General features: G+C 39.5%; 1 protein-coding gene across 2 annotated transcripts in view; it reads right to left on the bottom strand.

Moving 5' to 3' along the window:
• The window catches only part of zswim5 (zinc finger, SWIM-type containing 5), a 237,969-nt gene extending 225,522 nt beyond the window's left edge, over positions 1-12,447 (bottom strand). For both annotated transcript variants that reach the window (XM_059984110.1, XM_059984109.1), the window contains exon 1: positions 11,904-12,447. In XM_059984110.1, the coding sequence (XP_059840093.1) occupies positions 11,904-12,309 (406 nt within the window). In that variant the 5' untranslated portion in view covers positions 12,310-12,447. The remainder of the gene's footprint in view (positions 1-11,903) is intronic.
• Positions 12,448-12,673: the final 226 nt, after the last annotated feature.

The raw sequence follows: 12,673 nt of genomic DNA on the forward strand, positions 1-12,673 counted from the left end.
AATTATCATATTTATTTTTAAATCAATGCAATTTTTGTCCTTTGTTTAAAAAAATTGCTTCTAAATATCACTATTAGTTGCTTGTTATGTTTCTCACTTAGTGTAGTAAAAGTTTTCAATTCCTGCCACTGTCTGCAAGGAATTTATATGTTCTCCCAATGACCATACGAGATTTGTTTTGGGTGCTCCCACTTTCCAATGACATATGTTTAGGGTTAGTGAGCTGATGGCAAGTGCTGTAAATGTCACGACACTTGCGGGTTACCCAGCACATTCTCACCCACTTGATGCATTTCACTGTACGTTTCGATGTACACGTGACAAATAAAGCTAATATTTAATAGCACAGTGATTGCATACCATTGAACAGCTGACACAAATGCATCTAATTTACAGTAACGACGACTCTGATTCATTGCAAAGAACACCTGGAAGGAGGGAAGTGGCACACTTGAACCATCTTGCTTTAACAATCTTACACCATTTGGTGCAAATTACTGACTTGAATTATTATTGGGAATCTGGGTGTAAATTATGTTGTCATTTCAGAATCTGCAAACTTAAAATTCCCTATTTCATGGCATTTGTACAAGATACTTAAATTTGTTTCTAAATAGTTATTTTAATTCCTCATATCTTAACCTATCCAACACTTCTACAGATACAGGTAAAAGTAAAACCAGCAAATTCTTCAACCAAAAACAAAATACATTTGTCAGCTGAAATAAGATAAGGTTTATATACTTGAAATCATATAGACAGTTCCAACTATAATCCATGCAGAACATTAATAAAGCATCTATAGCTCCTCCTTTCTTACAGAATGTTTTTCCTACAAAAGACTTTTTCACTAGTTGTAACGAGCAACAGGTAGGCAACTAGTAAATACTGGACAACACTGCACACAAATGAAGATGGAGTAGAAGTGTTTCTAATCTGCATCTGGGCATGGTTGCTGGCAATGCACGATAACGGATGATAATGTTTCCAGGATTCATCAGGTTAAATCCCAGCTTTAATATCAGAAGGGAATGAGACTTAATTATAGCCATAAATACATTTATTCATTCAATCATGGATGTGATTGAAAATGACTTAATTCCTTCTTTACTACTATGCTTATCATTATTCTTCTCCATTAACAACCAGAAAATCAGCATTATTTAAGTTGTAATGCAGGTCATCTATTTCAAGTTCACACTAATTCAGACATGTTGGACGTAGAGAATCCACAGAACCAAAGATCTGGATCTCTAATGTTCTTTCCCTGCATTACGTGTTGCTTTTAAAGACAAGTTATCAACAAATATTCACTATTTTGAAATGTCAGGATTCCATTTCGCCAACAGGCCTCAACATGAATCTCATTCAGGATGAAAGGCATGAAGGCAAAGCTGGCACATTTTGGTGACAATTCAATCAATAAGTAAATTATTGTGAGCAAGAGTTAAAACATTTTGACTGAACAAAATACTACAGTAGTGTGAACACTCTATTTTGTTTCCATCACTAAGGCTGAAAACTCACGCGGAACAGGACAATATTCCATTTCCCAATGGGACACACCAAATTACTTCTTTGCATATCTGTAACAGGAGTTTTAAAATCCCATAGCTCAAACACAACCATGCACTGACGCTACGGCAGTACAGAAGCTGAAGTTCAACCCGAGTTGCATTTCATTTATTAAGTAAATCGACTTCTTTCCAGGCAATAACCCAAAGAGTTCAGAGTTCAGATGACGATCACAAATAATTCGAATCATACCAGACCCTTGAATAAATACTCTCTACTCTTTACACACATGGCTGGAATGGCTAGGCACATCTCAAACGGCATCTATAGACATGCCACTGACATCACAGTTGGCAGCACAGTAACACAGCAGTAAGCGCAAGCACTTTACAGCATGAGTGATCACTGATCGGGGTTCATTCCCACTGCTGTCTGTAAGGAGTTTGCATATTCTTCCTGTAACTGTGTGGGTTTCCTCCGGGTGCTCCAGTTTCCTCCACAGTCCAAAAGTGTAGAATCAGGGGCATGCTTGTTGGTGCCAGAAGCATGGCAACACTTGTGAGCTGTCCAGCACACTCCCCGCTGATTTCATATGACACAAGCAACACACTGCACCATATATTTCGATGTACAGGTGACAAATAAAGCTAATCTCCTGAGAAATTCAGAAGATAATGAGGAGGCATACAGAAGTAAGATGGATCAGCTTGTTGAGTGGTAACGCAACAACAACCTTCCACTCAGCTTTAGCAAGACTAAGGAATTGCTTGTGGACTTCAGGAAAGGGAAGTTGGGAGAAAACACAAAAGTCGTCATTAAGGGGTGGAAAAAGTGATCAGTTTAATTCCTATGCAACAGCAACTTAAAGTATCTATCCTGGACCCAACACATTGGTGCAATCACGAAGGCACACCAGATGTTGCACTTCATTAGGAGTTTGAGGAGATTTGGTATTTATCCAAAGACTGTTATCAATTTCTATAGATGTACAATGGAGAGCATTTTGACTGGTTGCATCAGCACTGAGAATGGAGTCACCAATATGCAGGATCAAGAGCGGCTGCAGATGGTTGTGGACTCAAGGAGTTCCATCACTTGCACTAACCTCCCCACCATCAAGGACATTTTCAAATTCATTGTTAAGGCCCTCACCATCTGGGTCACACTACTTTCTCATTACTACCATCAGGGAAGAGATACAGAAGCCTGAAGATGCACACTCAACATTTTAGAAAGAGCTTCGTCCCCTCATCAATCAGATTTCTGATAGTCATCAATACTACCTTGCTATTCCTCATTTATTTATTTACTGTAACTTACAGTAATTTTTATGCCTTGCACTGTACTGCTGCCACAAAACCACAAATTTCACGACATATGTCAGTGACAGTAAACCTGATCATGATTCTACAGCTTTAATATAATGCTCTTTACAACATCTCCCAATTGAATTGGATTAAATGTGACCTGCATTTCAATGCCATTTTGCATCTCTCTGCTTCCTAACCCTTAATGTCCATAATTAATAAATTCATCCACCTAAAATCCACCTGTCCTTAGAATATAGAAGCTTGAGAGATTTGATAGAGATATACAAAATTATGAGGGGTATAGATACAAGAAGGCTTTTTTCCACTGAGATTGGGTAGGACTACAACCAGAGGTCATAGGTCAAGGGTGAAAGGTGAAAAGTTTAAGGGGAACATGAGGGGAAACTTTTCTCACTCAGAGGGTCGTGAGAGTGTGGAATGTGCTGCCAGCACAAGTGGCGCATGAGAGCTCTACTTCAATGCTTAAGCAAAGTTTGGATAGGCACACGAATAGTAAGGGTATGGAGGGCTATGGTCCCAGTCAATGGGAGTAGGCAGTTTAAATGCTTTAAGCATGGACTAGATGGGCCAAAGTGTTGTGGTTTTCTAGGAATTTATGATCCTCCTCTCTTCCTTATCTCTACTTTCGGGATATTGAAGACTGTATGAGCATCAAATAATCTTCAAAAGAATTTGAGAATTTCATCATCTTTGCTATCTATTTCCATCATGCTCACACTTTCAAATAGTCCATCAAGCTACTGTTCACCTTTCTGACCTCCATCCCTATCTCAGGTTAGTGACAACTGCTACAAGTACATGGCAACCATCTTGTTTACAGTTTCTTCCTCACTGGAGAATTTCCCTTTTCCTAGTTTCTCTGCAAGAGGTTCCAATGACAGAAATTTCCACGCTGGTGTTTCCCAGGCATTCCTCTTTTTTTGCCCAGCTACAGTTTCCTCTCAGAGTTTCAAGCTCTCAACTACATTCACTTCCTATACTCCTGCTCTGAGTCTCTTCTCCAAGCTCAGACAAGGATGGAATTTTCCCATGCCCTCGCCTTTCACCCCACCAGATTCCAAGTTCACCAGGTCACTTTCTAAACACTTCCACGCTTTCAATGGGATTCTACCACCAGAGATGCTTTCCTCTTCCCTTTCAGCATTCTGATGGGACCTCCAGTAAGTTCTGATGAAGACAGAAGAGTGAATCAATATCCATTCATTCCTGTTCCCATGACAATTTGCAGTACAATTACAGGTAACAAAACACTTACTCTTACATCATCACTTCCAGTCATACTGGGCCTTAAAACCTTTCTAGGGAAGCAACAAACCCCCTGAGCAAACTTCCAGTTATCCTGCAGTTTATTTTCCATTGAGCTTCCATTCCTTTCTTAGATCTCCAACACTGTTATAGAGTACTCTGTTTGGAAGTCAGTGACCACTGGGACCTGTTCTGGGACCCCTGCTCTTTGTAATTTTTATAAATGACTTGGATGAGGAAGTGGAAGGGTGGGTAGATAAGCATGCAGATAACATAAAGCTTGGTGGAGTTGTGGAGACGGTGGATGGTTGTTGTAGGTCACAACATGACATTGATAGGATACAGAGCTGGGCTGCGTAGTGGCGTTGGAAGTTCAGCCTGGAAAAGTGTGAAGTGATTCATTTTGGAAGGTTGGATTTGGAGGCAGAATACAGGCTGAATGACAGGATTCTTGGCAGTGTGACGAAATAAAGGGATCTTGAGGTGAATGACCTTAGATACTTCGAAGTTACCATGCTAGTTCTCAGGGTTGTTAAGAAGGCATATGGTGTTCTGGCCTTCATTACCCAGAGGACTGAGTTCAAGAGACATGAGGTAATGCTGCAGTCCATAAAACCCTGGCCAGACCACACTTGGAATACTGTGTTCAGTTCTGGTTCCCTAATTATAGGAAAGCTGTTGAAGCATTGGAGAGGGTGTGGAGGAGATTTGCCAGGATGCTGCCTCAATTAGAGAGCATGAGAAAAGGTTGGGTGAGCGAGGACTTTTCTCTTTAGGGCAAAGGACGATAAGAGGTGGCTTGATTAAGGTGTATAAGATAAGATGCACAGATAGAGTGGATAGCCAGCAACTTTCTCCAGAGCAAAAAATAGCTGATATTATGAAACTCATAGATAGGCACTATAATTATAGAAAAATAGAGGGCTATGTAGAAGGGTAGAGTTAAATTGAATTTACAGTAAGATCTTACAGTAGAACAGTTACTGCCATCAAGCTCTCAACAAAAGAGGATAACTACATTCATCTACTGAGATGATCCCACAACCAATGATATCACTTTAAGGACTCTTTATCTTGTTATATCATGTTCTTATTAATTATTGCTATTTATTCATATTTGCATTTGCAGCTCATTGCCTTTTACGTTTTACTTGCTCTTTCATCAATCCTGTTTATAGTTACTATTCTATAGATTTGCCGACTAGGCCCCCAGGAAAAAGAAGCTCAGGCTTGCATGTGGTGGATAATAAATTTCACTTTGAAGATAAAAGGTCAGCACAATAGCATGGACTGAAGTGCCTGTACTGTGCTGTACTGTTCCAATAAAGCTCAAACTGATGATGAAAGAAACACACCTTCCAAAAAAGAGCGTTAGTCTTCCTGACTCAGATAATCCAATGTTTCCCGGCTTGCATTCCGATATTTCAGGATTTATGGATTTCCTCGCTTCTGTAGAGCTCATTCAACGTTCCTAACTTACACTTCTGTGAGATGTTATTCACAAGCCTTGACACCTCCTTCAAAAGACTCAACAACTTTTCATTCAATCTCATGTTCTCCATCACAAGGTTCATTTTAAAACCACTTCTCTCACCCTCCCTTCGCTTTCCGCTGCAACTTTAAAGCTTTTGTATTCTAATTTCCTTTTGACTTCAAATGTTAATTCAATTTCTCTCTTAGCACCGAGTACTTACGGCATTTTATGTTATATTTCAAAAATCGATATAACCCTCCCAAGAAAGTTAAAATTAACCCAGATTTTGGAGGAAGAATTCCCTATTTCAAGTGCTTTCTAATCTCAATGTTTTAAATGTGGGATCAAGTTATTTAGCAATGTCTCCATGCTTAATTATCCCAACAGGCAAACTCAAAAAGATTTAATTGGGAAACCAAGACAGAATTATCAGATGACATTTTAGGCCAACACCTTTCATCGGCCTGAAATGTCGACTGTTTACTCTCTTCCATAGATGCTGTTTGGCTTGCTGAATTCCTCCAATATTTTGAATGTGTTGCTTTGGATTTCCAGCATCTACAGATCATCTCATGTTCAGAATTATCAGCTTAAAACACCTCAATCACACTTCAACATCCTACTCTTGCAAGCAGAAGAATTGATGCTTCAATATCGAAATATTTACCATCTAATAAGGCAAATTTTTCCAGAAACCTTACAGTAGGAAATTGTTTTTGTGAAATCAAATGAGCTCCATTTTGAAACAGCACTAAAATTATCAAGTAGATATCAAGTTATAAAGAAAACAAATACTATCAGCTAGATTATAATTCAGAGAAAGTAATTGACAATGATTAAACTTTTCAAGAGGAAAACTGAATACATTAGCAGTACTATACCATTCCTTGTAAATACAAAACTTGATTTGGTACATCTCCTGAAGGATTTGGTGAATCTGACTCTTCAGAATGCAGGTATGCCTATCAACGAGGGTGGAGGTTGCGTTGAGCCCCGAGAGCAGAAAGTGAACCCGTGCTCGGCTCTATCACTCCACACCGATTAAGGCGTTGAGCCAGATTAATGCGTCGTAGCCCGAGAACAGAAAGTGAATCGGTAGTCTGCCTGCGTTTGACTCATCTCCCTCTCTACTCCCTGCTAACATCAGGCACGCCACCAGGTTCAAGAGCAGGTGTTGACCTGCAACCATCGATCTCCTGGACCGGTTTCACTCACCTCTGTGGTGAACTGCCTCCAGAGCTGTGAACTCAACTTCTCGGACTCTGCAGCTCATGCTCTATGTATTGTTTGTTTACTTTTTATTAACTGTTTGCACAATTTGTCTTCTTTAGCACATTGGATGTTTGATGGTCTTTCTTGTGTAGGGTTTTCGTGGATCCTATTGTGTTTCTTTGTTTTGTGGCTGCCTACAAGAAGATGAATCTCAAGTTTGTATATAGTATACAAACTTTTGATAATAAATTTGAACTTTATTAATAGCACAACAGACTGGCATCCTGTAATACCTAGCTACAGTGGATCAACATGAACTTGATATGTGCTGCAATGTTATCAGGTGCAATGATAGCCCTTAGTCCTGCTGTGTACGGAGAAAATAAAAGTTTCCAAAGAGCGACCACTCCTTGTGGCCAACCAGTGACCCCTACTGGGAATTCAGATGTGGACAAACATACATGGCCACAATTCCTCACCACCAACACAACTGAAGAGGCTGTTAATATTCACATGTGGAAAATGCAGCAACAAAGTGGAAATTTTCTATTAAAACAATGCTCCAATAGTTGTTGCTTGATCACACTTTAAGATGTTACATTTCAAAGAATTTCACTTCAACATTAAACTTTTAAATATCACATTAGATGCGATTTTAAAAAGCCAAAACCTTTTATTAGCCTAGAAAGGTAGGACAAAAGACATCAAATTTACATCTGCAAACCAACTGCCTGATTAAATTCAACTGCTAAATTCCTTATGTGAACACTACACAATACCATGCCAAAAAAGAACAATTAGTCAAGCTATATCATTTTTTTGCCTATTCCATTTACCTAATGGAATCCAGTTTGAATGATGCCACTTGATCCCTTCCCTATTGTCTGTTCAATCTTACCTCCAGCTGCAAGTTTGATTTGATTTCCCAGTTTTTATTTCTTTTCCTTCCCCCACACTTTGCATTTTTACGCAATTACAATGTAATGATGCATTGCACGGCCTCTGCTGAGTTTAAATAACAGTCTCTGTTCTTCTACTGATCTGGCTCTGAAAACAAATGCAGCATCTCCCCCCATCCTCCCGAACCAAACACAAGCACTGCTGCTTTTCGTGTACTGCGTAATTCTTCTCCTGATATATAAAATTTCCTCTTCTTTCTGCAAAATAGAATGATCCCTCATTTGTCCAGTTGCTGGCTCACTTGTATTTGGAAATGAAAATAAAAGACGAGCAAATGAATCATCGTGAGTTACACAACTGATAACAATTGAGACAATTAATTCATCAGAGTTCTACCGCCTTTATGTGTTATTTTTGCAGCACTGAATTAATTTGGTGTCTTTCATTTTCACCTAGATATCAGCAAAACTATTATACCAGGGTATTGAACTCCTTACCATAATAATAAATACACATCGGTGCGACATGATGTTGATTAAACAAGATGCACTATAGTGAGAGGTTTCACTCAGAATATTAACTGGCTTTCTACTTCCAACTATCAGATGTCCCATTATATTTTTGTGAATTATGAGCATTTCTCAATGTACTTAGACCCTGTGGTAAATCCCAATCCAACACACAAATTGGGTGTCAAAACCTGTGCAAGTTTGGAAAACTGATTTTGTTTGCTCAAATTCTCTTCAAAATTATTTACCTATTACCAAATGCCAAATTTTCAATGAAATGTGGAAAAAGCACTTGTAAATTGCACAAGAAATTTTTTAAAATCTGTATTAAATTTGACAATCTGATGGCTTTATAATTCTGTAGAAATAAGCACAGTCAGTGATAAAACAGCAATTATTCATTGCCAAATTCCACCCATAATTAACTCAATTTTACATTAATAGAAAGTAAATTTAAAGAATAATTTTGATATATTTTGATCTTTAAATGTACTTACATTTGTTCTATTTTAACTTTTTTAAAAACTGCTCCTTGTGCACAATTTTTTTATGAATCTCCTCAAAAGCCCAAAGGTTAGCATAACGAGTTCAAGTGAACATGATCATCAGAACATTTCATCTAACTACATGTCCTCCTTCTGGAACAGAGCTGGCTTCAAACATAATATTTTTTTAAACCAACACAAAAACACCAGAGATTGATTCACAATGTACTTTAAAATTCCTTCATCCTTTAAATTAGTTTGACCAATTGCAGTCAAACTGCACAGACTGGAAGAAACTCAAATCGCTGTACCCAACTTATGCCTTCAACATAAACTTGTAATTTGTACCATTATTATAGTTTCCAATTAGAGGACCAGAACAGACGATTTGGATGATAAAAGATGATAAAATTTGTGCAGGTCACTACAAGTGCCTGAAATGCATTTATCACACACTTACTGCTGTGGAAATTAATTTATAGCAAACTCTACGTTCACCTTTAAACATTTGCAGTATGTCAAATTCAAGCTGATAAAAGCTCAACATTTACTTTATTTTTGAATTGGAAACCGCACAATGCATTAGTAATTGACTGCAATGTCATTAATTATTGACCTTCCCATCACTCAGAACTCACAGTTTGCAGTATAGACATATTTTAACTGCGCCAAATTCGTTATTGCATTTTATTATGGTGAGGATGTTTGCAACAGTCATTCAATCCGACATTGTTTTGTATACTTTAATTTCACCAGAATACAATAAAGATTTCAAACTAATTTGTGACCAGCTTTTTGCTTTAGTTATAAGCATCAAAGGGGCACTAGTTGGTTCACCAAATTGCAATCATGTGCTTCAGTTCTTCTTACGAATCAAACTTCCATCCCGGTGCATAGTGCAATGCCTCAAAATTAGAATATTCTATATTTCGAACTCTTCAATGCTTTAATTATTCATAATATGTTAATCCAAATGCTTCTTGATGTTAGGCCTATTGACCATTTAGCACTAAGAATGCGTTTCATGCTTTTAGTATAAATGATGTACCAGGACACAGAAATGCAAACTGCACAATACTTCTGATAGGATATGTCATAAAGCGAGACCTGCAAGACAAAAGATATCACTGGGTGAAATCACTCTGCACAGCAGAGCATTCTGTGCAGAAGGTTCCTTCAGACCAGGCACTATAAACTAGCATACAGCCCAAATTTGACCTCATGCCTCATTGAGGACATAAAATGAAATACGCAACGATTTAAATCTAACAATTCTCTTCGGTGCAGTTCAGAAACTCATAACCAAAACATCACCCGCATCCAAAAGATTAGCGAAATACGTCACCCCCAAATCTCATTCATCAGCCTGCATTCGTTACAAAATCTCTCCCTCGCACACGCACGCACATTCGATTAAATTAATATACACCTTCCAGATACTCTGCTCACAAATTCAAATGTTAATAAGCATTGTTTGCCTCCTAAACATCTGAGAGGCGATTAGCGCAGACTTGATAATGATCTACCAAGTAACTAATACGTTCGGCAATCTACTTTGCAAGCTGGCCAGGTTTGAGCCTCAGGTGGCAAATATCCAGGTTGTGAAGTCGCCTACCTTCACGGAAGTCGTCATTTGAATACTGTCAAGATAGCACTAAACAGAGTCCTTTAGCGGAGCTTCAACAACAGACTCTGCGATTTGGGATTAAATCTCAAACAGAAGTGGCGATTGATGGCATAAAGGAAAACAAACATAACCGATTGCCCTTCCTCGCTAGTTTCGTCTAGTTCCTTCCTCCTGAGTGAATAAAAGTATAATTTAAAAACTCTGGGCATTGTACGAGTACAAACTTGTATGAATTATACGGTTAGAATCGTGCCATTTCTCCTCAAGATTCAAACAAAACTCGCGAGCTTTTCCAAGGCAAAAACACCGAATTACAATTTTTAAATCAACATTTAAGATGCTAAAAAGCTTAATAGTGAAGTTCGTTCGAATGAAACTATACATCTTAACAAGGCCACGCTATGTCTTAAATCGTTTCATTTCTGACAAAGCGCAAGAATGAGGGAAATTATTAAATCAATTTTAACAAGTAAGTCAACAGAGCCTCGGGTGATGTGTCATCTCAGGATTTACCCAATTTTGGCTCGGTTCCCCAATGTCTGTGGGAATCGGGAGAGAAAGATGAGAAATTCAAGGGCATAGCACTTTCTGAAAACGCATATATTTCACCTGGAAATGCATCAAAACAGACCAGCTGAGCAGCTAGTAAATTACATACAATAACTACAAATCATGCCGTCTATGAAACAAACGAAAAGCCACGACATGACCCTCTTATTTTGTCACTCTCTCACCCCACCTCCCTCCCTTGGCATCACTACAGAGACACGATCCTTATTATGGAAATTGCTTGGCTCCCATTCTCTGTCTTTTTTCCATTTCCTTTTATCTTCGCTTTCGCTTTGGTCGTTATTGGACATTCTTAGAAGGGAGGAAAAAGTAAAAGCGCTATCTTAGACCGTGCATCGTGATACTTTTAAGTCGCGACTCTATCCAAAATGCATTTATATTAGCCATTTGTACTTGTTCCAGTTTAGGATTTAATTCCTAGATTGGTATTTCACCCTCCAGTCAAGAACATTCCTGACAGGCAACTCGCAGCGTTATCCTTTCTGACAGCTCAATACAATTAAAACCACGACAGATTATGTTTTTGTTTTCGCGAAAGAAAACAGCGAGCTGCAATTTCTGCCTTCTCATCAAAGCTGCAATCCAAACAGACAGAATAAATACGTCAATTACCTTATCTATAATGTAACGTACACCTTTTCCTGGGACCACGGAGTCGCTTTCATTTATTTCTCCGCCCTCTCCTAACCCTAAATCAACACCCACCCCCTCCCCATAAACACTTCCCACGATTAAAAAAGCCAAATCGACATAAACAAAGGCTATAAATGCATTCTTTTGTGACATGAAACAGCAAGCTGTTTTATCTAATTTCTCCCTTCTACTGAGCCCAAACTGCAAAGATATCTTACACCAGTAAACTATTCAAATGTCCGGGGGTAAAGTAGCATTTGTTTTTTACATAGTTGGAAATACATTGCTCCACAGTGGGAAAGAAGGCAATTCAAACGGAAGTGTCACTGGACCGAATCCATTTTTGTGGAGATTGAGCAACTATATTTTTTCTCTTGTGTTTTTTTTTCAAATCACACTTACCTACTTGAAGAACATTTTCCACATAGCCGCTCTCCAGCAGTTTAATACCTCTCCTGAACGGGAGTCTGTTATCATCGTCCCCGGTTACGGTTGCGCCTCCTGCCGCGGCGGCTGCCGTCTCCTCGGGAGAGTAGTAGTTAAAGGACGAGTACATACAGATCTCCCTCTCGTTCCTCGGGAAAGACCAGTAAACAATTCGTCTTTGGACGGGCTCGGGGATGCGGGAAAAACGTTCCTCCACTTGCTGGAAGGGCCACTTCTCCGCCACCATTTTAGCGCTGGCATCCAGGAGAGACTCCGGGTTGTGTACTCTCCCGGTCAGTGCAGGTTTCTGGGACGATCTAGAAACTGGGAAGGGCCTGGAACAGAGACGCTTTGCGGTCGGCTGAGCCCTCTCCTCCGCCATGCTGCTCCACAGTGTAAAGAGAAAAGTATCCACCGCGCAGCCCGCACCGCTACAATGTTGCTTTTTTTCTCACAGCATTCGAAACCACCACACATCCACTTTACGCCGCGCAACCTAACCCGCTGATCGTCCGCCCTGCCTTTCTTCTCATTGGTCACAGCTGACTGCCCCAACAGCGTCCCCGTCTCCTATTCGGCAATCGCGACGCCAATCAGGAAGAATGATGGTCAGCACGTTAGGCCGGCCTCGCGTTCAGTTTAGCCCCGAGCGGCCTTTAGGAATCGATTGGTCGCCTTTGATGTCAATCACGTTCGCGTCACAATAATGGAATTTTTTTGCAGCTCGAAGTCGCGGCCTTTCATGC

This window comes from Hypanus sabinus, chromosome 11 (genome assembly GCF_030144855.1).
Source record: "Hypanus sabinus isolate sHypSab1 chromosome 11, sHypSab1.hap1, whole genome shotgun sequence".
NCBI classification, from domain to species: domain Eukaryota; kingdom Metazoa; phylum Chordata; class Chondrichthyes; order Myliobatiformes; family Dasyatidae; genus Hypanus; species Hypanus sabinus.